Source organism: Pelecanus crispus, chromosome 2 (assembly GCF_030463565.1).
Source record: "Pelecanus crispus isolate bPelCri1 chromosome 2, bPelCri1.pri, whole genome shotgun sequence".
Lineage (NCBI taxonomy): Eukaryota > Metazoa > Chordata > Aves > Pelecaniformes > Pelecanidae > Pelecanus > Pelecanus crispus.
In genome coordinates, this window is record NC_134644.1 from 87,029,295 (window position 1) to 87,056,638 (window position 27,344).

General features: G+C 38.2%; 1 protein-coding gene across 1 annotated transcript in view; it reads left to right on the forward strand.

The window, feature by feature from the left end:
* LOC104035783 (cadherin-10) overlaps positions 1-27,344 on the forward strand; it is a 69,401-nt gene that overhangs the window by 12,957 nt on the left and 29,100 nt on the right. Inside the window, exons 2-3 of the mRNA XM_075706101.1 lie at positions 15,063-15,357; positions 26,929-27,048. Of these exons, the coding sequence (XP_075562216.1) occupies positions 15,063-15,357; positions 26,929-27,048 (415 nt within the window). The remainder of the gene's footprint in view (positions 1-15,062; positions 15,358-26,928; positions 27,049-27,344) is intronic.

Here is a 27,344-nt window from a genome sequence, read left to right on the forward strand (position 1 = left end):
GGGTTTTCTTCCCAAAGATTTTTAATAGTTTTTTGTAACTATATATAATTTAGAAGTACATATGCTACAATATAGTGATTAGTAGAATAAATTACACTTGATATGTAGACACATGAAGTAGCAATAAAGACTTCTTCCTCCTACATTAAGAACCCCATCTTCCAATGAGAACTTTTGCATATCCTTTTTTGAGGTATGGCATTTGATGTAAAATATGCATAAATTAAAATTTCTGAGTCTCCATGTTTATGATTGCTAATTCCACTACAAATGGGATCTTTAGGAAGCAGAAATATTTAAGAAATATTATTTTGGAGTGAATATAGTAGTTAACAACTATTACTACCTAAGCAATCATGTTTATAAATTATCTAACTTAGTACTAAATGATAAAAATTATACTCGTATTTTAAATGTTGACAGTGAAAAAATGACTAATGCAATTGTGTAAGAGGTGAAGTAAAAAGGGAGAAAAAATCAGAGTTCTATGTAAGTTTTATATTTTAAAGAGTAGGAATTTAAAGAAATGTAACGAAACAATCTATTTTGAGGAAGGAAACAGAAAAGATAGAAAGGATAATGCAGTGTTCCGGGCCTTGTTATTAAAATTTAGGAAAACTTTTAATGAAGTGGAGGTACTTGTGAAATGCTAAATTAATGTGACAAATAGAATAAATGAGCTTCAGGAGAGGCTAAATGGATATAACCAAATAGCAGATAAATACATCTATAAGGGGACAGAGCCAGGAAACGTACAGGACTTTTGTAAATTTATATTAATTTTTTACTTGCAAAATTTCACAGAACTCTCAGCTCCTTTTGTTCTTCAAAAATATCTGTCACTTGCAAGAACTACTGTGCAGGAATATGGCCACATTTTTACACAGGTATGCTACTGAGGATGCCAGCTCCACAGAGGATTCCTCAGAGGACTTAGAAATACCTTTAGCAAGCAGCAGGATGTCTTAGGTCTTTCAAAAAGGATAATGAGTCTGCTATACAAATAATACAGCTGGAAGATAAGGAAACTGATTGCTTAATTATCTCTTTAGTTAGGTCAGGATATGTGACAGCCCATTCTCTATGTGTCAGGAGTGGCATGTTTTCTGGTAAAAGCCAAGGAAAATAAATGTATATAGCTAGAGGACTACTGAGCGGTGTGACACTGAAAAGAGCTGCATGGGATTAATCAAGGCTTATAATTTAAGAATAATGGTAGATTTCAGTAATACTGATGTATTTGCTAGGAAGGGATAAGGACATGCTACAGAAAACAGAGTCATTGAAGGAACAAGGAATACAATTTCAGGTGCCATGTAAGACTGTGTACCATAAAAGAGAATTAGGAAGTTTTCTAGGAATAGCATACGATTCTTTTTACTGCCAAAAGAAGAAAGTAGGAGCTAATAGTGCACAAGGCAAGAACTAAAGTTTCATGAAACTGGGCCTAATTCTGGAGAAAAGACAATGCAAAAGCTCCCTGTGGTTCTACAGACAAAACAAAAAGAATAGAGGATTTTGGTATAAATGATAAAGCAGTAATTTATGCCAAACCAAGGAGATTTTAAAAAACAAAACAAAACAAAACAGAAACCCACACAAAGAAAACCCAAACACCAACAGCATAACCAATATAGTATATTTTATTGGAAATTATGAAAAGGGAGATTAGATAAAGAGTGCTTCTGATGTCTTACAAATGCCAGCAAATGTCATAGAAGCTTTATGGAAATATTGACGAGGCCTATCAGCTGATTACGAATTCATGTAAGTTAGAAATAATTTTTCATCAGTGATGTAGCACACAGAACGCATTTTTGAAAACAGCAATTAACATTACAAGGGAAAGTACTTACTATGGAGTACAGTTCTTAATTTGTAGCAGCAAAGATCAGGATGGACTTTCTGTCTCCAGTACAGTAGTTGAGGAATACACGCTGGGCTGATGATGCTGTCTTGTATGTATACACATATAATGTGTAATGCTCCATATGACTTGTGCCAAGATTTTTATCCGAATATGGTTATTTTGGTATCTTCCCATCTGACAGAGGAATAAAATATGCTGCTTTGGTAGGAGAAGTTTTAATTTACATTTTAATTATAGCTACCCACCCAGTCTTAATACAAACTTGATTAATTTCAGTTAAATTTCCCTATGTAATAGTAATTCCCTATGTAACTGAGGTGCTCACAAGGTGTCTACAAGGCACCATTGTAGACAAATCCCCCAAACCCTCTCCAGGAACACAACATGCTGGGATTCCCCTCTTAAGTGCCTGTATACTAGTGCACTCGTTATGGGGAATAAATACAATGCATTAGAGATCTGCATGCAATTTCAGGGCCGTGATCTTGTTGGGATTACGGAGATGCGGAGGGATGGCTCCCATGATTGGAGTGTTGCAATGGAGGGAAACAGGCTCTTTAGGAAGGATAGGAAGGGAAGACAAGGAGAGGGAGTTGCTCTTTATGTGAGAGCACCACTAGAGTGCATGGAGCTCTGCTTGGGGAGGGAAGAGGACCTAAAGGAGAGTTTATGGGTTACGATTGAAGAGAGGACAAGCAAAGGTGACATTATAGTGGGTATCTCCTATAGGCCACCTGACCAGGAAGAACAAGTGGATGATGCCTTCTAAAGACAGATAGGAACAACCTCATGTTCACAAGCCCTGGTCCTCATACAGGATTTCAAACACCCTGATGTCTGTTGGAGAAACTACACAGCAGGGCATAAGCAATCCAGGAGGTTCCTGCAGTGCACTGATGACAACTTTTTCCTCCAAGTGATTAAGTAGCCAATGAGGAGAGATGCTGTGCTGGACCTCATACTTAGCAAAAAGAAGGGCCTGACTGAGGATGTGAAGGTCAAAGGCAGCCTTGGCTGCAGTGACCATGAGATGGTGGAGTTCAGGATCCTGACGGGAGGGAGCAATGTGGAAAGCAAGCTCACAACTCTGGACTTCAAGAGAGCAGAATTTGGCCTCTTCAAAGATCTGCTTGGAAGAGTCCCATGGGATAAGGCCCCAAAAGAAGCCCACAAAAGCTGGTTAATATTCGAGGACCACCTCCTCCTAGTTCAAGAGAGCTCCATCCCAACAAATAAGAAATCAGGCAAAAATGCCAGGAGGCCTGTGTGAACAAGTTTTTCCTGGCCAAATTCAAACACAAAAAAGAACCATACAGAGAGTGGAAGCAAGGACACATAACCTGGAAGGAATACAGAAACATTGTCCAAACATCTACGGATGAAATTAGGAAAGCTAAAGCTCCAGTGGAATTGAATCTTACCAGGGATGTCAAAGACAGCAAGAAGGGCTTCTATAAGTACATAGGAGACAAAAGAAAGACTAGGGGAAATGTAGGACCATTGCCCAACTCTCGTAGCCAGAGGACCTGGCTACACAGGACATGGAAAAGATGGAAGTACTGAATGCCTTTTTTGCCTCAGTCTTTACTAGCAAGACAAGCCTTCAGGAATCCTAGGTCCCAGAGAAAAGGGGGAAATGTTGGAGCAAGGAATATGTATCCTTGGTGGAAGAGGATCAGGCCAGGGAATACTTGAGCAAACTGGACCTCCATAAGTCCATGGGCCCTGATGGGATGCACCCATGAGTGCTAAGGGAGCTGGCAGATTCATTGCAAGGCCACTCTCAATAATCCTTGACTTATAACAGTGACCAAGAAGTACCCAAAGACTGAAGGAAAGCAAATGTCACCCACATCTTCAAGAAGGGCAAGAAGGAGGACCTAGGGAACTACAAGCCAGTCAGCCTCACCTCAATCCCTGGGAAAATGATGGAGCAGCTAATCCTGGAAGCCATTTCCAGGCATATTAAGGTTGAGAAAATTATCAGGAGTAGTCAGCATGGCTTCACCAAGGGGAAGTCATGCTTGACCAACTTGATAATTTTCTGTGATAAAGCGACTGGCCTGGAAGATGAAGGGAGAGCAGTGGATATTGTCTACCTGGATTTCAGTAAGGCCTTTGACACTGTCTCCCATGAGCTCCTCATAGAGAAGGTGTTGATGTACAGGCTGGATGAGCAGACTGTGAGGTGGGCTGAAAATTGGCTTAATGGCCAGATCCAGAGGGTGCTGATCAGCAGTGCAAAGTCTAGTAGGAGGCCAGTAGCTAGTGGTACATCCCAGGGACCAATATTGGGTCCCGTCCTGTTTAGTATCTTCATTAATGATCTGGATGATGGGGCAGAGTGTACCTTCAGCAAGTTTGCTGATGACACCAAATTGGGAGGAGTGGCTGATAGGTTGTGCTGCCATCCAGAGGGACCTGGACAGGCTGGAGAAATGGGCTGACAGGAACCTCATGAAGTTCAACAAGGGGAAGTGCAAAGTCCTGCATCTGGGGAGGAACAATCCGAGGCACCAGTTTATGCTGGGGGCTGACCAACTGGAAAGCAGCTTGGCAGAAAAAGACCTGGTGGTTCTGGTGGACACCAGGTTGAACATGAGCCAGCAATGTGCCCTTGCCACAGGGAAGGTTAATTGTATCCTGGGCTGCATTAGGCAAAGTATTGCCAGCAGGTCAAGGGAGGTGATCCTTCTCCTCTACTCAACACTGGTGAGGCCACACCTGGAGTGTTGTGTCCAGTTCTGGGTGCCCCAGTACAAGAGAGACATGGACATACTGGATAGAGTCCAGCAAAGGGACACGAAGATGGTGAGTGGACTGCAGCATCTCTCCTATGAGGAGAGGCTGAGAGAGCTGGAACTCTTTACCCCAGAGAAGAGAAGGCTCGGGGGGGATCTTATCAATGTATATAAATACCGGAAGGGAGGGTGCAAAGAGGACAGAGCCAGGCTCTTTTCAGTGGTGCCCAGTGACAGGACAAGAGGCAATGGGCACAAAGCAAAACACAGCAGGTTCCCTCTGAAAATCAGGAAACGCTTTTGTCTTGTGAGGGTAACAGAGCACTGGCACAGGTTGCGCAAAGAGGTTGTGGAGTCTCCATCCCTAGACATATTCAAAAGCTGTCTTAGACATGGTCCTGGGCAACTGTCTCTAGATGGCCTCGCTTGAGCAGGGGTGGGTTGGACAAGATGACCTCCAGCGGTCCCTTTCAACCACAACCATTCTGTAATGTAATTGTATATAATGATTTAAACTATAACTTCTTTACTTCATAATTGGTATATAGATAGGATTTTTCTTGAGAATACTATTCTCTAGAATAATGGATTTTATAATTTACTAAAAGGGGAGACAAATTTGATGGGCAAATAAAAATGTGAGTTGCATTTAAGTGTTTAAAAATATACCACCTCTCTTCTCTCACAGATCTAGCTTTAATACCTTGACTACCCCCGTAGGGTTATAAGGTTATACATCTGTCCTGGACTATGCATCTATTACATGAACAGTCCCACTGTTCTCACCAGGATATAAAATGAAGCCAGGATTGATCCAAGACATCTTCCTCCCTCATTGTTTGAAAACTTATAATATTAGATATAGCATCAGTTCAGATTCATCAGTAGTTTCCCGAGACATATGAAAAATATGTCTACTCTCTTTCTTTCCCTCTCTTCTCTTCCTTCCTCTGGATTAAATTAACAATAATATTACAATGTCATGTATATCACCATTTTGGATGTTATTAAAATATCATCTTAATGTTTTTTATTCCTTAATTCTGTTATATACCCTCCACCTTAGATGACATTTTCCACTTCCTGGGTTGACAGACTGTCATTCAGTTCTCTGTGGTATATTTGTTGTTGCCCCTAAGTATACCTCTTCCAAAGATACATATACTTTAGAATATTCATGAAGAGAAAATGCACACATAATAAAGGTAGAAAATCTTCACAGGTCTTACCAATTTACATCTTACAGTGATTTCAGATGGAAGCAACGACAATCTTGTTTAACATGTTTTTAAATGGCCTCCAGCAGCAGGTGAAATGAACTAAGCATCACTATTCTTAATGGTGTTCTGCATTTGTTTAAAAAAAAATGCAATGCTTTTTATGTATAGTACAAATTGTACATTAGGCTATATAAAAACTAATGCTGTTTTAATGGCTATTTTGTCAATAACTAGGCTACTTTAGGAAAACATATATAAGCAATAATAAAAAAGTTCTTGTTAACAAAAAAAAAATTACCTAAAATTGCTTCTTAATTACCTCTTTTTTGTCATTAATGCAGAGAGTATGAGGATTAGTGGTGACTTTTCCTTTAAAAAAACAAAATTAAACAGACAAAACCCAAAGCTTTCAAATACATAAAGGCTGTTCTGAATTCAGTAAATTAAAGATATGTGTTATTTTAGCATATTAGACTTCCTAGGCCATTCCTTGCTGGAATATAGAGATTGTTGTGGAAACTACTTAGTCCTTTATACAATGTTCAGTACAGGTTTTTATTTTAGTCCAGACAACATAAAACATAAAAAATATGTATGTTAAAAGAAAAAAAACAAGTCTGAGGAAAATCTTATCGACATATTTCCATCCTGAGACCATAGGTTAGTGTACAGAGACTACTCATGGAAGTAGGCTTGTGCCATCAAGCTGAACAGGAGTAGGAACAAAGAATCTTTCTTCATTTAGTCCACTTTTTTAATGAATGGGAACCTGAACAGCAGACATAGGTCAGGATTTTTTTTTTTCTCCCCTTTAACACAAGAATTGCCTTCTGCCTATTCATACCCAGTCACCTACAGGCGGTATTAGGCCAAGCTGCCAGAAAGTAAAGGCACTTCAATTTCAGTTACAGTTCTTTACTTTGTGTCTTCACTTGATGTAGAGACATTACATTAAAATTGGAAGAGAAAATGCATATTGGGTCATGCAAGAACTCTTTGGCATACCAAATTCACATAAACTAGTCTCTAGTTCGTGTTAGCTTAATGCTTGTGTGTCTTCTGGATTGGAAGCTGCAACAGTCTAATGAAGCCAAACCTTTCTTGTTCTACCTCTCCGAACAGCAGCTAAAGACCTTGGCTTGAGGGGGGAGTTTGGTCATTGGCAAGTTGACTCAGTGCATCTATAGAAGACTCTCTGCTGCTCATACGATATGTCATAAAAAAAGAAACTGCCTTTCTCAGCTGAAATCCTAGAAGATTTTGTCAGTGACAGGACCATCTACCTTCTCCAGATTGCAAATCTTTCCTTTAGAATAAGTTACAATACTGGGGAAAAGATGCAAGCCTACTGATGAAAAAATACCTTTGCAGTATGATCAGTCTGTGGAAATCGAAAATCTTGCAGATTATATCACTTGCTAGTGATGATTGTAGGGAGCTGGGAAAATAATATTTCTAATCCTGTGATAGATGTTGCTTCACCAGGGATGTTTAAAGGAACCCTAAAAATATTATTAATTTTAATTGATCTCTTACCTTTTTAAAACATTGGTAGGAACACACAAAAATCTTGAAAAGCAAGGAATTACTGTAATCTTTCTCCATAGAAATGGTAACAGTGATTTTTATCTTTCCTTTGGATAATGAATCAAGTTAAAGTAAACTAATATAATCTGAAAATGCACTGCAGGCTGGAGTTTTTAATTTCTGTTTGTAGCTTCTTCTCAGCAAGCAAAAGAATTCGAGAGCACTCCTCATCTTGCATTACTTGTATGCTTCCATTTTAGTTTGCTCTCCCTTTATCTTTCCCAGTCTCACAAAATTTTCTTTTTGAAATGTGCCTTTTTCCTTTTCAACTGTCTCTTCTTTTAAATAACACACAATAGCACAGGACTGGCAAACTGACAATATAACTCAGTGAGAAAATTAAATGTGTGACTTGTCTCATTAAAACTTAGTGCAAATTCTTGCATCACTGAAAAGAGTTGCTTTAAATGTTACCTTAAGGATAAATTGAAATAAGTGAATCTCTTTCATGAGTTAAATCTGGCAGCTAAGAGAATACTGCACAGGACATGAGCTAGTCTAAAAATCTTTTAGAATAGGTGCAGCTAATGTTAAACAATTGCATCATTTAATAGTTCAGTTCATAATGCTTAAAATAAATATCTCCATTTTGGGAATTCTGTATCAATTATTCTCTGGTGATTTAGGATCAAATCTGCCCACTGTTGTGACTATGTTTAGAGAGACTATCATTATTCTAAAAAGCATCCAGTGAAGGTGCTAATATTATAATATGCGCTGTAGAAAACTTAAAGTGAAATTGTGAATGCTTCCACAGGTGTGTTTTGGCATCACATGGCTAATATTATTACTTAGAAAAGTGCTAATAGGTTACAATTTGCCCTGAAATTTGTCCTCAGAATTAGGAGAAATTCAGGACTTATTTGAATAAAATCTAAAAGATAGAATAATTCAGGAATGTATTGTGGTCTCATTGTTACTGCAATACTTGGATTAAACTGCAATATTGACAAATACATTGCAGAAAAAGTAGAAAAAAACATTTTCTAGATTATACAAATAAAAATGGCTATTATAAAGTAGGAGAGCAAAACTGTGTTTACTGAGGTAATATTGGAATAGTCTGTCATTTGGTAAAGACTACAAAAACCTGTAAACTGTATTGGAAAGTCTCCTATACAGCACAGCATATTAAATTAAGATAAAAAACCAACTTGAACTGTACTAATGCCTACAGTAAGAATTCACACTGAAGGCTGGTTTGTTAATACAGTCATATTCTGTTCTCTAGTTATCTGAATACCAATCACTGAAAATTCATAGAGGGACTTCTGAATCTGAAATTCAGACAGAAATAGGTGTGACAAATCTTAAAGCCTTTATCTGGCATTGTCATAAATAATTTCAAATTCCAGTAGTTTGTATGATAAAACGGGTCTGACTAACCTAATCTGCTCTCCGTTTTTCACAGTAGCATGTTCTGACTTTTTGGTGAAAATAGGATTTACACTTTGTATGCTATTAGAAAAAAAGTCCATGACCTTTATATTCAATTAGATTTCAGACTTGGGTGGAATTCACAGGGGGAGGGGAAAGAAAACCCACACCTGTAATTGGCAGGTTTGATTTGAATCATTGGAAGTCAACTGACATCGAGTTCCCACATTGTAATTTTCAAGTAATTTTTAAAACAGAGTTATGTTTTTCATCTAAGTCTTCTGAAAGATGTTTTACAAAGATCTTCTACAGAGCTAAAAAGATATTGAGATTGATTGTGGCATCTTTTCATTAACTCATTTTATTTACAGTTGCATTTACCTTGAAGAACAAGATAATATATATTAATTAACTCCATTTTTATTGTAATTGAAGAAGAAAGAAATCCATCTTTTAAAACCTGTTTTTCTCTCTGTCTTGGATTGGTAACTCACTTTCTTTTTTAAGTATTCACATAACACTCCATTTTGTTATGCTCTCTAAATATTATCTTCTGTTTAGTAATACCTTCCTTTTTCATTCATATGAAATCCTTCTCAATTTAAAAGTTTGCTCAACCAGTTTAGATGGATGACGAAATATGCAAAACTGTCTTTCACAGTAATTGCAATTACTGTGTGATGAAAGAGGGCTATATAAAATAAAACCACCAGACATTCTGACTTTCTATACAGTGAGAAAAATTATATAAAAAGTACATACACCACTGACAGCTGAAAAGGAAAGTATTTCTGTGTAAGAACAGCAAGAAATTCACTGAAACAAGAGTTTGCAAAATATCAGTGACAGATATGAAAACAAAACCACATCTTCACAGCTGATCATTTTGTGCAATAAAATTGCTAAATGAAACAGATGTCTCTCCATTTCTCAGCTTGGCTGACATGAATCACAGATGCCCATTAGCCAAAATAACTATAGGAAACACTTTATACTAAAAGTAGCAGAGAAATATTTCGCAGAACTTTTTTTAATACTAGAGTAAAATGACAAAACCTTACAGTGCTGATTGACACACTGCTCATGCATTTCAGAGCAGGGTAAAGATTCAGTGTTCAAGGCTGTCAAGCACATAGGGTGGTCTTTAGCCAACTTGATTCCTCTAATCACATCTGTATTGAATTAAGAGCTAAGAAAATGAAATGACAGCTATTCTCCTTCCTTGCTTATATATAATACACATTGTCACTCCTTTAATTATGTCTGGAAGCCTTGTTCATTGCATCTATCATTTGTGTTTCCTGATCACCCAAGAAGACCTTCTGAAGTGTCATTCTGAATTTGATTTTTTTCTGCAATAACTGTGGACTGTTATGTGGATACATAAAATTTAAATCTAAATCCAGGCTACTGGCCCTGTTATCCCAGCACCGGAGCAGCCAGGTGATGATGTGCTCACCTGGATGACGACTGAAATCTTTCCGCATATCTCGCAGCTCACTCAGGGATAGGGATCGAGTAATTACCATCTCATTTATGGGTTCTTCCTCCTCTGGTTCTCGTGATGGCCCTGGTTCATCTTCAACCCTTACTAAATGAGCTGATTTTCTTGTGTATTTTTTCTTCTGTATAGGGGCAACCGATACCAGCGTGGGTTGGTTCTCTGGTTTAGCCACAGTGCCTGTCACTGGGGTTGGAGTAGTCGCAGTGCCTGTGGCTGTGGTTGGAGTGGCCGCAGTGCCTGTTGTCTTGTCATCAGATTCAGAGACCTTCTCTTTCCCTTGAGGGTTCTAAATAGTGTTGACCACGGCTCGATAGGCATGGGCCAGCCCCCAGCATGTTGCAATGATTTGTGTCTCTCTGGAGTTGCCAGGGTGACAACATAGTTCTTCCAAATACTTTACTAGTTCTTCAGGATTCTGCACTTGTTCAGGGGTGAAGTTCCAAAACACTGGAGGTCCCCACTGCCCTAGGTACTTGCCCATACTATCCCACACACCCTGCCACTCATAACTCTCCAGCCTTGGGGCAGATCTCTGGATGATATTATTAAACTGCTTACTGACCTTCATCAAAACTGAAACAGTATTCCCAAGAAATAGCAATAGATGTATCTTAACTACCCAAGGATGTTCAAGATACTGAAAAGTTATTGTAATGAAGGAGGAAACATCATAGAAGAACGTAGCGAAGGTACTGTTCTGTATTTCCTCCACAAGAAACCTCTCAGAGGAAGAGGTATAATTGCTAATCTTCTCCATACGGTGATACCCGAAGTACAGTAATGGCTTCAGTACAAACCCCAGATACCAAATAGTGCTCAAGGTCAGTGTTTTAATAACAAATCTCCTGGGCAAAACATCACTAATCACTGCAGAGCACAGCAAACTGAAAAAACCAACACCAATCTTTAACATGTACAGAAAAAAAAGGAGCATGGTAATGATCAGATGAACTAATATTGTGACCAGCAACTGTTAACAAATTCCTTAACACACTCTGGTTAATCTGTTATTATCTCAAACCCTTCAGGCCTTACGTTGGGCACCAAAAAGGACTGTCGTGCTTTAGCCCCAGCCAGCAACTAAGCACCACGCAGCCGCTCGCTCACTCCCCCTGCCCCGGTGGGATGGGGGAGAGAATTGGAGGAGTAAGAGTGAGAAACACTCCTGGGTTGAGATAAGAACAGGTTAATAATTGAAATAAAGTAAAATAGTAATGATAAGAGTAACAATATAATAATAATAATATACAAAGCAAGTGATGCACAATGCAATTGCTCACCACCCGCCGACCGATACCCAGACAGTCCCCGAGCAGTGATCACTGCTCCCCAGCCAACCCCCCCCCCCCCAGTTTCTATACTGAGCATGATGTCACATGGTATGGAATAGCCCTTTGGTCAGTTTGGGTCAGCTGTCCTGGCTGTGCCCTCTCCCAGTTTCTTGTGCACCTGGCAGAGCATGGGAAGCTGAAAAGTCTTTGACTAGCATAAGCAGTACTTAGCAACAACTAAAACATCAGCGTGTTATCAGCATTCTTCTCCTACTAAATCCACAACACAGCACTATGCCTGCTACTAGGAAGAAAATTAACTCTATCCCAGCCGAAACCAGGACACCAATCCAAAGTGAAATTATTAAACTTTTTTAGAAAATGCAAAGTGTTATAGCTTAAAGTGTTCTTTAAATTATGCAAGTTAGTATTCCTTATAAATATGTTACTCTGAATTGCAAATATTAGCTCCCTAAAAGCCTTTATGTGGATGTCTCAAAATTGTATATTCAGCTCCCTTTCCAGTCTTTTGGCTAATATAGGTGGGAAAATTCCTATGAAGCTTGAATTTGGCGGAGGTAAACGGTTAATGAATTTGTGAGTGGTGTAATAAGAATATTTTTCACTTCCAAATCAGTTAGTAAGAATTTTTGACACACACATAGCTACAGGAGAAGGAATGGAAAACCATCAACATTGATAGTACCTTACATATCAGACAAACAAGTATGTTAAAAGATCTTTACATCCTGAATTGGATCTAAATATAGTTGCTTCATATTTTGTAGTGTAGAGGTTTTCTTCATTTTCTGATTTAGTTCTGTTCACTTCACTCTGTGCCTCTAGTGCCAGGCAACATTCTCAGGCACCACAGTGCAGTTATTGGGATTGCTAAATCATTTTACAAGTTCCTGGCCTGCTTTTGCTAAATATCACTCTCCAAAACAATTTCCATGCATGATTTATGAGTTAAATTTGGCCAGATACTATTTCTGGGAACTGTTTGCACGAGGTTATGCTATTCTGGAGATAAAGAATTTATTAGAATGGATTTTGCCAGACTCTGCAAACTGATTTCTGAGTTAAAGAACAAGCACTTCAGCCTCAATGTACTACAATGTACTACTGTACTACTGTCAACTTTTGTAAGAACTTATAATATTAGATCTGACTTTGGAAAGCATATGGGAAAATTGCAATGTGCCATTTAAAGATTCCCACCCCATCACCCCACCCCCAATCTTTCTTTCTTGCTCAAACAGGACTTTATTTTGTATTTCTAGTGCACATGTCTAAGGAAGAGCAGCCTCCTAAAACTGTTCTTCATCACTCAGCTGTGAAAATATTGTACCTAGTGGTCATGAACCACCAGTGAGCTCTTAGGACCAAAATGTTTTTGAAGATAAGGTGGTATCCTAAGAAGACCTGGAGAAGAAAACACTTAAAAGTCTTTTGAGGACTAGTTACACTAAATGACATTATAAAATGGGCCACAGCCTGCAAGATGCTGTCCAGTCCCCTAAAAAGAATGTTACTTAAAAGGGTGAAAGGTCACAAATTTAATGGGCCATCGAGAGGAGCATGAGGGATTAAAGTTCACAGTAAAAATTTATTCCCCAAAAGGGGAATGAGAATGGCTTGAAACCTTCAGTTTGAAGTCAGCAAGAGAAATGGAAGAAAAAGAAAGAATAGGATTTATTTGCAAAAGATTTCTCTTAACATCTATTTTCCTACTCTTTGTGTTCAATGGAACTTCCTATTTCTGTATTTATTATAGAATGATATAAAGAAAGTAGTAAGAAAATGTGTATTTTGTAAAGTAAACATACACGTATGTAATGTAAGCAAAGTTTAATTTGTCATTCCTTGATAAATATTTACAGTGTTTCTCAAGTTTACTTTTGAACTGAAAGAAAATAGGAAAACCTTTATATAGAAAATCAAAGTTCAGAACAATGAAAGTTTTCTAAATTTCTACTACAAATGCTTTGATTCAAGAATCCACATGAGCTCATTCTGTTCCACATATTGCAAGTGTGTGGGAAACATTCAGTGTTTGAAAATGTTTCATGGCAGAGAATTTTACTGTTTGACTTCAGCTTATTCCACCAGTCCACTACGCATGTTTGGTTTCAGCACAAAAGGCAAGGAAAGCCACATCCAAAGCCCCAGTAGTTGAATATTCTACGTCTGATACTGACTTAAGATGGGTGCTATGGAAGAAAATATGAGGGCAGCACAGGAAAAAAGAGAAATATTTCCATGACTGCATGCTAAGGGAGATATTTATCCTAAGCTGCGTGTATGAAGTTTTTCACAATCTGAAGTGTGGGGTTAAATTAACAAAACCCTTCACATGACTAAATATTATCTTACTGCAGTTCTAATTGATGTTGTTAATCTGTGCTCAAATAACTATTTTTAGAAAGGAAAAAATGCACTAATTCTGTCTTAAACTTTTTGGAACATTCTGATATTTTTTGAGTGTGATTTTTAAAAAGTCTTTATATTTGCACTTCATTTTTGTAATCAGAGCTTCTACCTGATTTAATACTTCTGCTGAACCCAAAACCAAAAAAGTATACATTTCATGGTGAAAATAAATCTGAACGCCAGATTCTTTCAGTTAATTATGAAATCAATGAGATTGGAAGGAACTTTCCAACAAGGTGATGAGAGAAATTATGGTAAGTGTATCCAAAAGATCAAATGAGTCAACAACAACAGTTTTGTACTGAACAAAGCAACGTAATTGAACTTTTTTTTTTTTTTTTATGGTTGTGCTAAAGTCAGTCAGTACTACAGGTCATTAACAGATGAAGTTAAGCTTTATATTACTTACATAATGCGTATTAAATCAATACTGAATGCTTAATAATTTTTTTCTTTATTTTAGGCTATTTATAGTAGTTGATGGAGTGAAAATGATAATGACTTAAAATGAAATGTTCTCCAATTTAGGAGAACTATAAATAATATGAAATAAAGTAAAAAAAAGAATTAGTACGACATGGAACGAGTTGTACCAGTTGTTCTGTTTTCCTTAATTGTCATGTATTCTCCCATGTTCTTTATCTGCTTAGTGAATTTACAACTAGCACAGCAGGTTGTGAATTTTTAATAGGAACTCTTCAAGGAAGGAAAAGGTCAGTATTAACATAAAAATCTTCTTTAAGAACTGTGGTGCAAAGGTTTCTTAGAAGGGAACAGGTGTTGCTGCAAAACTAAAATCTGCCACAACAGTCAAGTTAAAAGGTTCTTGGAGCTAATTTAGGAAACAAATGCCTCAGTATGACACCATGACTGCCAGTCAATGGTGACTGAGAATTACTTTGTTTATTGCTATTAAACATGTTTGCTGCACACTGAATGACTTAATATATAATAATTATTGGGGAAAAAAAAAAAAAAAAGCAACCAAAACCAAAGAAAACCCAACCCAAACTTTTCATTACTTCTAAATAAAATTATCTTATTTTTCTTCCTTTTCAGCTTCATTCTGACCAGGACAAGGGAGATGGATCCCTCAAATACATTTTGTCAGGAGATGGGGCTGGTACTCTTTTTATAATTGACGAGAAAACAGGTGACATTCATGCTACTCGGAGGATTGACAGGGAAGAGAAAGCCTTTTACACCCTGCGTGCCCAAGCTATTAATAGAAGAACTCTGAGACCAGTGGAACCTGAATCTGAGTTTGTCATCAAAATCCATGACATCAATGACAATGAACCAACGTTTCCAGAAGAAATTTACACTGCTAGTGTTCCTGAAATGTCAGTAGTGGGTGAGTGCTTTGTACTGAGGCACAAATGCCTGCTCTATGTTACTTGATGAATCATTTCCCCATTTTCTGAAAAGCAAGTTATGTTCAGAAGTCTACCTCATGGGTTAAGTACTTTTAATTTTGGTTTTTTGTTCAAATATCGGAATTGCAACCAGAAACAGATTGTTGTGGTTTGAGATATATTTCTACTTAGAATATTCAAATTATTAATTTACAATGATTTGCAATATAAATAGAAAGTAGTTAATGGTGAATCACCCTCCTCCTTAAGAACTGTTAGAATAAGATCACTAAATTAGCCTGTTGAAATCTCAGTGAATTTTTCCTTTAATTTTCACTGGAGATCTCCAGTGGTGATAAGCACTGAATGGAGAACTGGCTCTACTTTCTCTCTTTCTGTGGCTGAGGAGAGTTATGTGTTTACTCATGTGCTGTTGATGCACTGCCTGAAGGTAGACACTCTCTTTATTCTCTTTGCTTTCAGTTTTTTAGTGTATGGGCAAACCCTCTTATGTTTTCAGTTCCTCCCTTAACTCACTCATGAATGGCAGCTTCAAGAATCTTAAACAGCTGTTTGAGTTAATCTTTCCTCTGTTTGCAATGTATTTTCAGCTCCTATCTTAACTACAAAGTTGTGGCCTGGATCGTGCCAGCTGGTCAGTTTCATAAGCAATAACATTTTGGAATATTAGCTATTATTAATTAGTGCATACAATTCTTCAGGAAGAATTTTGAAAACCTTAAAAATATATTGAGCCTCTTTTTAAAAATTAATATTTACTTATTCATTGCATAACTGTAGATATAATACTAATTTCTAACTATTCAGAAAACACACAATATATTCAATACCTCTTTTGGCTATTATTACTATTTTAATTACTACCACTGCCTGAATTAGATTGAACAGTGTTTTGAGATGTTTTATACATACAGGTATTGAAGTTTTAGTACTTACTTTCCTGGGCTTTGGAAAATGTTAAAAGAGCAAGAAAATATATAATTATTGAAAGCGAATGGCCTCAGCAAAGCTGTGCAGCAATGTGTGGAAGCATGATACCAATAATTTTCTATTCTTAATAAGATATTTCAATCTGCTTTTAGTTTGTGATTTAATTTTGTTGTGATTAAAGTTGTGACTTTTTAAAAGTCCCAACATTCAGCAAGAAGTTTTTAGTATAAAGAAAAATAAAAAAAGGAAGAGGAAGAAATCTGTCAGATGATTGCATAGGGCTGTCCTGGAATCTCATCAAAGTAGTCCACATAAAGAGGCGAACTGAAAAGTCTTCTTTCTTTACTGTTCCAAAACAGAACAAAATGTAATAGTGACTTATCAATTTACTGATCAGTTCTCTAGAATCAAGAATTTCAGTAAAAGTATATAGCTTTAGGCAGAGCATCTTGATCTGCCTCATCTTGAGGCAGAGCATTGCTGTTTTTTCTAGAGAGGCATATGGCAAGATTACAGTAGCGTTGAAAAGACACATCGTAGAGGTTCCACTTTATTTCTCATGTTCTTTCTATAAATTCCAGAAGGCATTGCTTACAATATTCTTTTTATAAAGATTTTATGGAAATTCAGTGTTTTCATTAAATATTATGTTACTATATAGCATTCAGTTATAATCTATTGATTCCTAATTTTGTCAGTCTCAATTACATAAAGATCATTTGTTTCTTAAGTGTTCTCAAACATCCAAGACACTATTTTGATGATTCTAAAATATTCAGGATGCGAGGTTCCAGTGTATGTATCTGAACATCCACGTAGATCATACAAATTTTGAAAGTGTAAATTTTGCTGCAATGTAACAAAATAAAAACATAAGAAAAAGAAAAATATCTAAAAAACTACACTGACGGGTAAAAAAACAAAAAAGCTTGGATGTATTTAGGGTATTAACCCTGTATCTTGCACAAATAGTTGTGCTGAAATGAATAGACTTTATTCTGTTAATAAAATGACTGTAACTTAGAGTACTGTAACTAGGTTAAAATCCATCATGTTCCTGGATTTTACAAACGTGGTCATTCAGCTGCTAGACTACTCACTACCTGATAGGTAGAATTTGCTTTAGCTTTATGGCTTTTAGCTTTATGGTTGATCCCTAGAGGCATACGTTCATCTGCAGTCCATGAGTGGATGACGTGATTTTATAAGGTATCCCTCAAAGTTGATTCATTTCTTCATAACACTAATTTAATTTTCCAACTTAAATAAATCTACTTGGAAATCTAAAAACTAAAGGCTGAATGGAGAATAGGAGAAATGTTCTAAAAGAACAAGCTGCATAAAGCCTTCAAGGCAAATAGAATTAATTAGAAATTTTAAATTCAGTATGTTAAAAAGTCTTCTTGGGTTTCTTCTGGCAAGGCTTGCATGGCAAGGTTTTGGTAGTGGTAGTGGGGAGGCTACAGGGGTGGCTTCTGTGAGAAGCTGCTAGAAGCTTCCCCCATGTCTGACAGAGCCAATGCCAGCCAGCTTCAAGATGGACCCACCGCTGGCCAAGGCCGAGCCAATCAGCAATAGTGGTAGCACCTCTGGAATAACATATTGAAGAAGGAGGGAAAAAAAACAACACAGCAGGACACAAACTGCGGCTGGAGTGAGGAGTGAGAATATGTGAGAGGAACGACTCTGCAGAGACCAAGGTCTGTGAAGAAGGAGGGGGAGGAGGTGCTCCAGGTGCCAGAGCAGAGATTCCCCAGCAGCCCCTGGTGAAGCCCACGGTGAGGCAGGCTGTGCCCCTGCAGCCCATGGAGGTCCATGGTGGAGCAGATATCCACCTGCAGCCCGGGGAGGACCCCACGCCGGAGCAGGTGGATGTGCCTGAAGGAGGCTGTGACCCCGTGGGAAGCCCACGCTGGAGCAGGCTCCTGGCAGGACCTGTGGACCCCTGGAGAGAGAGGAGCCCACACTGGAGCAGGTTAGCCTGCAAGACTTGTGACCCCGTGGGGGACCCACGCTGGAGCAGTCTGCTCCTGAAGGACTGCACCCTGTGGAAGGGACCCACGCTGGAGCAGTTTGTGAAGAACTACAGCCTGTGGGAAGGACCCATGTTGGAGGAGTTCATGGAGGCCTTTCTCCCATGGGAGGGACCCCACGCTGGAGCACGGGGAGAGTGTGAGGAGTCCTCCCTCTGAGGAGGAAGGAGCAGCAGGGACAACTTGTGATGAACTGACCGTAACCCCCATTCCCTGTCCCCCTGTGCCACTTGGAAGGAAGAGTTAGAGAAAATGGGGAGTGAAGTTGAGCCCGGGAAGAAGGGCAGGGTGGGGGGAAGATGTTTTAAGATTTGGTTTTAATTCTCATTACCCTACACATGTTCTCACTCCTTTTTCCTACTCAGTTTTGATTGGTAATAACTTAAACTGATTTTCCCCAAGTCAAGTCTGTTTTGCCTGTGACGGTAATTGCTGAGTGATGTCCCTGTCCTTACCTTGACCCACAAGCTTTTTCATTATATTTTATGTCCCCTGTCCACTTGAGAAAGGGAGTGATAGAATGGCTTTGGTGGGCACTTGACATCCAGCCAGGGTCAAACCATCACAATATGTTTGTATAACAATTAAATATAATATAATGTAATTAATTACAAAATATTTTTAAATTAGTATTTTTTTCAGACATCGTACAATTCAAGCATTTTTAATACAGAAACGTATATGAGAAATTTAAGAAAAAAGAAACATAAAAAATTATTTTTTTTATGACAACAGCACCTCCCCATCAAAAGGAAAATAGGAAGAAATTCCTTCATTGCTCTATTTTGCTCTCTCCAGATTCTTTTCTTTTTTTTTTTTTTTTTTTTGAGTTACAGTATTGTGAGTAGCCTATTACTTGCCCAGTCCTGTCGGCCATGGGCTAAGAAAGTGTCAGACTCGATGATGTAAGGAATGCAAAGAGAAATTACAGTCTTGGATGTAATTGTACTGTTGCATTGAATTTGTCTCTGTGGTACTCACCTCTGTAAGCATATAGAAACATATAACCTTTCTACAAGTGTCAAAAAACATTAAGCAGAGTTTAGGATATGAATATTGTCTCAGGCATAGGTACCAGAAAGAGAAATTAAAAAGCCAAATTACTGTGGCTCTTACCTGGGCAAGCAGATAGTAGTTATATTGTCCTGTAAAAAGTACTATGCTGTCAGGACTGTAGTATTTTCACTATCTATTCCAGCATAGTCAGCATAGTATGGCATTGCACTATATTGGGAGTCTGAGAGAGAGACTACTGGTACCACACCCTACCTTCCCTGGGACAGACCTGTCAGGCAGACAGGACACATGACATGGAGGATCCCCTATCCTCTCTCCACCCAGCAGAATGCAGTGACTTAAGGGATATGAGGGAATGGTGACAAGTTCCTGCCTGGCACAGCAGACGTGCCTCCTCAATGACTTGCCAGGTGCCCTTGAATAACAGGTATGAGGCTCCACAAGTGGAACTAAATAATAACGAGGTTGATGGTTCATCTAGGTTGGAGGTGTCACCAAGGTTAAGTAAGCCTTCACCCTGCGTCAAAACCACTGCCATAAAGAATAAAAGACAGGTCATTGTCCTGTGCTGGAAGACCATGACTGGAGGGATGATAAACTCCCAGCCGACTATGAACTTGATCAAGACTTGCTGCTCCAGCTGGATGCACATAAATCGATGGGGCCCAATGGGATTCATCCCAGGGTACTGAAAGAGCTGGCCAATGTCATTGTGGGACTCTCTCCATTATTTTTCAATGGTCTTAGGAGTCCGGAGAGGTCCCAGTCAATTGAAAGCTGGCAAATGTTGTCCCAATTTTCAAGAATAGAAAGAAGGAAGACCCTGGTAATTACAGGCCTGTCAGTCTCACTTCAGTGCCTGGCAAAATTATGGAGAAGGTTATTCTGGGAGTTACTGAAAAACACGTGAGACAACGCAGTCATTGGTCATAGCCAGCACAGGTTCACGAGGGGAAAGTTCTGCTTAACCAACTTAATTTCCTTTTATGACACGGTCACCCATCTAGTTGACCAAGGGAAGCCAGTAGGTGTGGGGTTTTGGGATTTTAGCAAAGCTTTTGATACTGTCTCTCATAGTATCCTTCTGGGCAAAATGCCTAGCACACAGCTAGACAAGTCCATAATATGTTTGGTGAGCAATTCACTGATGGGTCAGGCTTAATGTGTTATAGTAAATGGGGTTACATCAGGCTGGTGGCCAGTCACCAGTAGGGTTCCCCAGGGCTCAATTTTAGGTCCAGGACTCTTTAATGTTTTTCATAAATGATCTGGACACAGGAATTGAATGTACATTAAGTAAATTTGCTGATGATACTTAACTAGGAGGAGCTGTGGAGTCCCTCAAGGATAGAGAGGCCTTACAGGGAGATCTGGATAGACTAGAGCTGGGCAACCACCAACTCTATGAAATTTAACAAGAGCGAGTGCCAGATGCTGCATCTGGGATGGGGTAACGCTGGTTATATGTACAAACTGGGGATGAGGGGCTGGCGAACAGCCCCGCAGAAAGAGATCTGGGAGTTCGGGTTGATAGCACGTTGAATATGAGTCAACAGTGCACGCTGGCAGCAAAAAGGGCCAACTGTGTCCTGGGGTACATCAAGCACAACATAGCTAGCCTGTCAAGGTAGGTGATTGTCCCACTCTACACGGCACTGGTGTGGCCCCACCTCAAGTACTGTGTGCAGTTTTGGGTGCCTCAGTATAAGAAGGACATCAAACTATTAGAGTGTGTCCAGACAAGGGCATCCAAGATGGTGAAAGGTCTTGAGGGCAAGACTTATAAGGAGTGGCTGAGGTCCCTTCGTTTGTTCAGCTTGGAGAAAAGAAGGCCGAGGGGTGACCTCATTGCAGTCTACAACTTCCTCAAGAGGAGCAGTGGAGGGGGAGGTGCTGATATCCCCTCTCTGGTTTCCAATGGTAGGAAATGGAATGAAGCTGCACCAGGGGAAGTTCAGATTGCACATCAGGAAAAGGTTCTTCACTGAGAGGATGGTCGGTCACTGGAACAGGCTCCCCAGCGAAGTGGTCACAGCACCAAGTGTGTCAGAGTTCAAGCAGCATCTGGACAACACTTTTAGTTGTATCAATTAGTTTTAGGTAGTCCTGCGAGGAACAGGGAGTTGGACTCAAAGATCCTTATGGGTCCCTTCTAACTTGAGATATTCTATGATTCTAGGATACTATGATAGAAATATTCACTAAAAATGTATCTATATGTTTATAGAATGCCTTGCACTCCTGCTACTCTCTGTGCATCCAAGTTTGATAGTTTACTATCAATCACTTTATCAGGTGGGAAGGTTGGAGCACTAGGCAGGCACATGCACATACACAAACACTGCTTTTTAAAATTACAATTTATTTAAACCAACTATATAGAGAAAGATTTTTTTATATGTAAGTATGATTGGTGAATGGTAATAGCAAAATGGGCTGAATAGCAAATGAAAAGGCATGGCTCTTTCACTACCAAAGGTGAAAAGGGGACCTGCTGCAGATAGATGGTAATATTGATCAGATGTCATGGCTTTTATTGGAATTCTTGTAGAGGTTGTCATCATCTTTTATGTCCTCTAGTTATCTTCTCTGTATTTTCACCATACAAGGGATGTTCTACAGATGTTAGATATTTGTTCTTTTTTTTTTTTCTTTGTTATACTTTAAATCCAAGTCAGTCTGTAATATGACCAGTAACTTCCACCTTGTATTTATGCCTTTGGGCCCTCTGGTATGTTATTCTGGGACTGCATTCTAAAGACCTCTGCTATCATCTGGCACCTGCACTCTCAATCCCAGTACTGAATATCTCTGTTTCAAATGGATGGGCTTAATCTTATCTCTGTTTTAAGAAGTGTCACAAAAATAGTGAATTATTCTGCAGTTTTGCAACTGTGTTGTCTATTTGTACACATCTGTACAGCAGCCACAGTGATGAGATGTTCATATTAACTCTATATGCACCTGTCTGAGTACCAGAAAGAAGAGAGACATGGTAGCATACCACACTATGTAAGTTTACTCATCTGCCTCATCACTTGTAGAACTACACTGTATAATGTAGATAGCAGACAGAGTTCAGAGCTATTGGGTTTCTCTTAATACATTTTAAGTTTTCAGCAAGATTGCATATATCATTCATTTCATCAGTATAGCACCGTATGTGTGTTATTGAACTGAGTAAATGGGTAAACTTTTAGTCACCAATATTTCTTTACTAGTTCATAAATGAAGGCTGTTATTGTCTAATGTCCTGCTTTCTTCACCAAAAGCATCAAAAGAACTGCACAAGTAGCAAAAATGTGCAAGAAGCATCAGCTTGAAATAACTGAAATCTGTGCACCCTTTGGAGTGTGGGGTTTGCTCCATCCTAAAATGCCCTGTACTATAAGGTCCTACAAAGGGGGCCAGGAGGTAAGAAAAAGACTATTAAGTCTTTATCTACTCCCTCTGACTGCATCCTTAAGGTATCAAATCATGATGTAGCCATACACCAGCTGCTTTCAGACCAGAAACAGCAGTTTTGATTTCTTCCTCAGGCTGTGGTATTAGCCAGATGGATATCTGAGAATGTGGCTATTTCTATTATCAAATACAGTGTCTTGACAAAAGCCCATAAATTCTTTGTTGTCTTGTTCATCTTTCTTCTGCTGCTCATTAATCATAGTAAAGGCAGAGATAAATGTGCCAATTCAGGGTCTTACAGTTGGGTCAATATCCTAGAAGACATCTTGTTCTCCTGAAGTGTTTGTACTGATTACCAGATATTTTCTCTTCTTTCACTTTTTTCCTTTCCTTACTTTCAAAGTTTATGACTCAAAATATTCTTATAGTTTTGACTACAATCTTCTGTTCTGTCCATCATATTCTTCATCTATTTATCTATCTTTCTGCTCATTCAAAGGTTTCTTTTCAGAGCTGCAGATGAGTCTGTTTTCCTTTATACAGCTTTTCCTGTGGATTTTGCCTACTGCTATCTTTTAGACAAGTTTTCAGAACTTTCTGCTATTTAGAACTTCTTTTTTTATCCTCACATCTTTTTATTTGTTGTATTTCTCTAGTCACCTGTTGTAGCCTATATATTCTCTAATCATTCCTTATCTTTATTCCATCCTGTAACTTCAGCGCTATTTCTACTGTCTGTCATGTTTCCTAGCTGGTCTTTTCTGCTTCTGAATTAGGGATATCAATATATGTTTCATAAGATGTAACCTCTTTCTGTGTTTACATGTGAACTACAGGTTGGGTGTCCCACAGTTAGCCTGTCATCTCTGTTACCTTTTTGTCTTTCTCTTCAGACAGCATTTAAAGCTACTATTGCTTGGTTTTCTCCCTAGGCTTTTTGTACACTCCCTCATTAGTGCTCTTCCACCAATTCACAATGCTTAGTCCTCTCTGCCATAGCATTTATCTTATAACACATCTTTCTTGTCTCCTATAAACAAAGATTTTTTTTAAATCTTTTTTTTTTATACTTGTCTCACCAAACTCTTTTGCATCTTCTGACTTACAATTTCATAATATTAATAATGACAGATTTTGAAAACTGAAATAATACATTTTTAGATTTTTTACACACTCTAGTTTCACTCTGCACACAAATCCTGCCATAAGGAGAGGGGACAAAAAGGGGGGAAAAAAAAAAGTAACAAAACCAAAAAACCCCCAAGATTAAACTTTTTTTTTGCTTTAAAAGGGACATCTTAAAAGAATTGGAAATATCCACTGACGTGCTTATTTCCAGGTTATTATTCTCCAAGTTAGTACCATGTAGCCAAAGACCTTTCTGACATCGACTTCGCTGAATATGCAGCCCTTTCCACTTCTTCTCTATTATTCTGCTTCATTAAATAGTTTATTTCAGGGGAGAACATGTGTCATTATTTCCTCTCTTTTCCGCTAGAAAGAGCAGAAAATTTCTATTAATTTGACTTGCTATTTGTATGGATAATTTACTAGGGAGGGTACTTGCTGTAGTTAAATATCACTTAACTCACTTGGGAGTAAGGAAAAGGAACCGTAAGTTTCAAATTCAGCTCTACAATGGATATTCTATGGGTTCCTTTTCCTAGCTAATTATCTTCAGTGATTCTTATCTAATACATCTACATCATAAATGCATTGTGAGGTCAAAGTCATTAATACTTGTATGGTGTTTGAGGATGCTTACAAGGAACACATTAAAAAGGGCCAAATATATTAATTACTATTATAGTACCAAACCCTAGGGAGATTCAAACATTATAATTAAAATTATGTTAAAATATGCCTTCTGAGAACTACAATAATCTGACAAATGACAATTTATTTCTGGGCCCAGCTCACTGCTGTATAATTCTGGTTTATCATAAAATAAAATTTGTAAGTATACAAGGAGAAAATCGTATGTCTGATTAATAACATAGCTAGTGCCATATTCTCCAGTATATTATCACTGTCTCCTTTATGTCCTCCAATAGAGTTCAGATTAGGCTTTAGATCCTGAAGGCCAAAGACTCTTGCCAAGTGCATCGGAAGCAATTTGTGCCTATGTAAAAGGCAGAGTGAGGCCCAGCCCAATAGTGCTGACTAAGTCACACCCACGGTCTAATTTTTAAACCCCAGCACAACTGGTTATCTTCAGTGCCTCGGGATTTCTGGTCCAGGTTTCAGACCAGAGCAAACAATATATCTGTAGTATTGAGCATCAGCGGTCTTCATTGACTTCAGTGAACTGAAGCAAAGCAAGACAAGCTGATGGTTTGAAAGTTGATGTGCACAACTGATACACTGATACCCTAATATACTCCTCCAGTTTGCTGCTTTGCATAGTTTCTGTCAGGTTTTTCATAGGAATCACTGATCCCTTGGCAGAATCCTAGAGAACATACCTCTCTTCCTCTTACGAGTGAGAGCCAAGATCAAAGTGGTGACTTCTGCATCCTGAACGGCAGGCAGAAGCGTAGCAGTGCCCTTGCACCATGTTCATTGCAGCTAGAGAGAAGAATAGCTGATATGATTTGTTCTGTTTCATGTGTATGTGTATTAACATAGCATTAATTAATATGTTATATGTGCATTATGACACTTACAACTGAGGAAGCCGTAACTATTAAGACACACTATTAGATCGCAAATGGAATTTTTTTAAATTTATTTTAAAGCTATTAAACACGTTCTTCAGTTTTCTTCTAAATTATCCCTCAAAGTTGATTCTGCATTATTTTTTAAACTAAAATGAAGTAAAAATCTCATACAATTGACCTATTAATAAATACTGCTAGTTTGAACATATGAAGGAAATGTGAAAATTAGAAACAAGAAATAATTCAGTTACATGTAATAGAGACAAAATACCACCTTTCACAGGTTTGCAATGTACACTTTTCTGGTTAATACACTGTGCTGTTGTGATAGATGCCTCAATGATGACTGTTCTCTTTTAAAATGGAGTATTTGTAAATTTTATTTGGATAATGCCATGATGATCAGTGTACTTGGTGGTTTGGGTTTTTTTTCTATTGCTTTTTTTTTTTTTAACTCACAGCCCTTAAGTTACTGAACATGATTTGTTCTTCTCTTTCTTTTACACAATACCTTTTTGCTATTTCAGAGCAAATATTCTTTAGAAGCAAGTATACATTCTAGTACTGCAGTTTGCTACATACTAGGATGGTCCAAAAAGTGCATTTCAGAATCAAGGCAATACTCCTGAGAACTTAAATATATTCAACAAAAAGGTCTCTGTATCTTTTAACAGAAGAATTATATAGACATATATAATTCTAAGAGTGCTGAAAGGAATGGGAAAACTCACCTGAGTAACAGGTGGCTCAGAGGCTGGTGCCATCAGTGGAATTTTGGGTTTTTTGATCACGGGGAGGTTTACACAGCACCGGGCCTGCTGGCGGCTGATGGAGATCAGCTCTCTCCAAAGGGGAAAAGGATCCTCGCCCATGAGTTGGCGGGACTCATTGAGGGGGCTTTAAACTAGGTTTGAAGGGGGAAGGGGATATAAAAGGGCCCATTAGTGAAGAGCCCAGAGGCAGCATGGCAACGTTGGGGGCGAAATCGATAGCCCGGCTCAAGTGCATCTACACTCTGATGACTAGTTTTTCCCAAGTTCCAATGACCTATTTAATCATCTTTTTCTGTCATGTTCCTGTATGTGTAATTTCATATCACATTGACATCCTGGACAAAAAAAAAAATCTGTTCTAAGTAATGGAAAGCAGATATTTATTGTAATAAAACCAAATAAGTCTTCTGAAAAGAGGAAGTGAGTGTGTAAGTATGAAATGATTGTAGCTGGGTAAGGATAAAAATTCAGCTCAACCATAGGTGTTGTTTACCTTTGCTAATTAGATCTTAATCACGTTTGTGGGATTACGGAAGTTTAGATTCAATTTATGTAGAATGAGATCCTGAAATAGGGAAGAATGTACCTGAAGTTGATTATAAGATCATAAATATATTTGAAAAGCCCAGTAGACATTAGCTGTAATTTTCTTTGGGGTCTTCTTGAATGGAAATTGATGTTCTTGGATGTCCACATAGTACCATGTGAAACTAAGTTGATGGATGTTCCAGGTACTTCTGTGGTGCAAGTCACAGCTACTGATGCCGATGACCCTTCATATGGAAACAGTGCAAGAGTAATTTACAGCATACTTCAGGGACAGCCATATTTCTCTGTGGAACCAGAAACAGGTCAGGAAAATTGTCGTTATTTCGTTATTTCCATTTACCATGAACTGTAGACCTTTTCATTCATTTTAAAAATCTTAGATCATCTAAAAAAAAATTTAAAAACTAACTGAAGTGAAATAATATTTCTTGGGTTTTTTCCTCATAATTTATAATTCTTATAATACATATAAAAACTTAGAGTTATTACAGCTGTCACTATGAAGCATAAGTAACTTTACAGTGATTCTATTGACAGTTTAAGTAACAACATTTCTGATAAAGGCAAGAAGGAAAGTTTGTATCCTAGAAAATGCTGT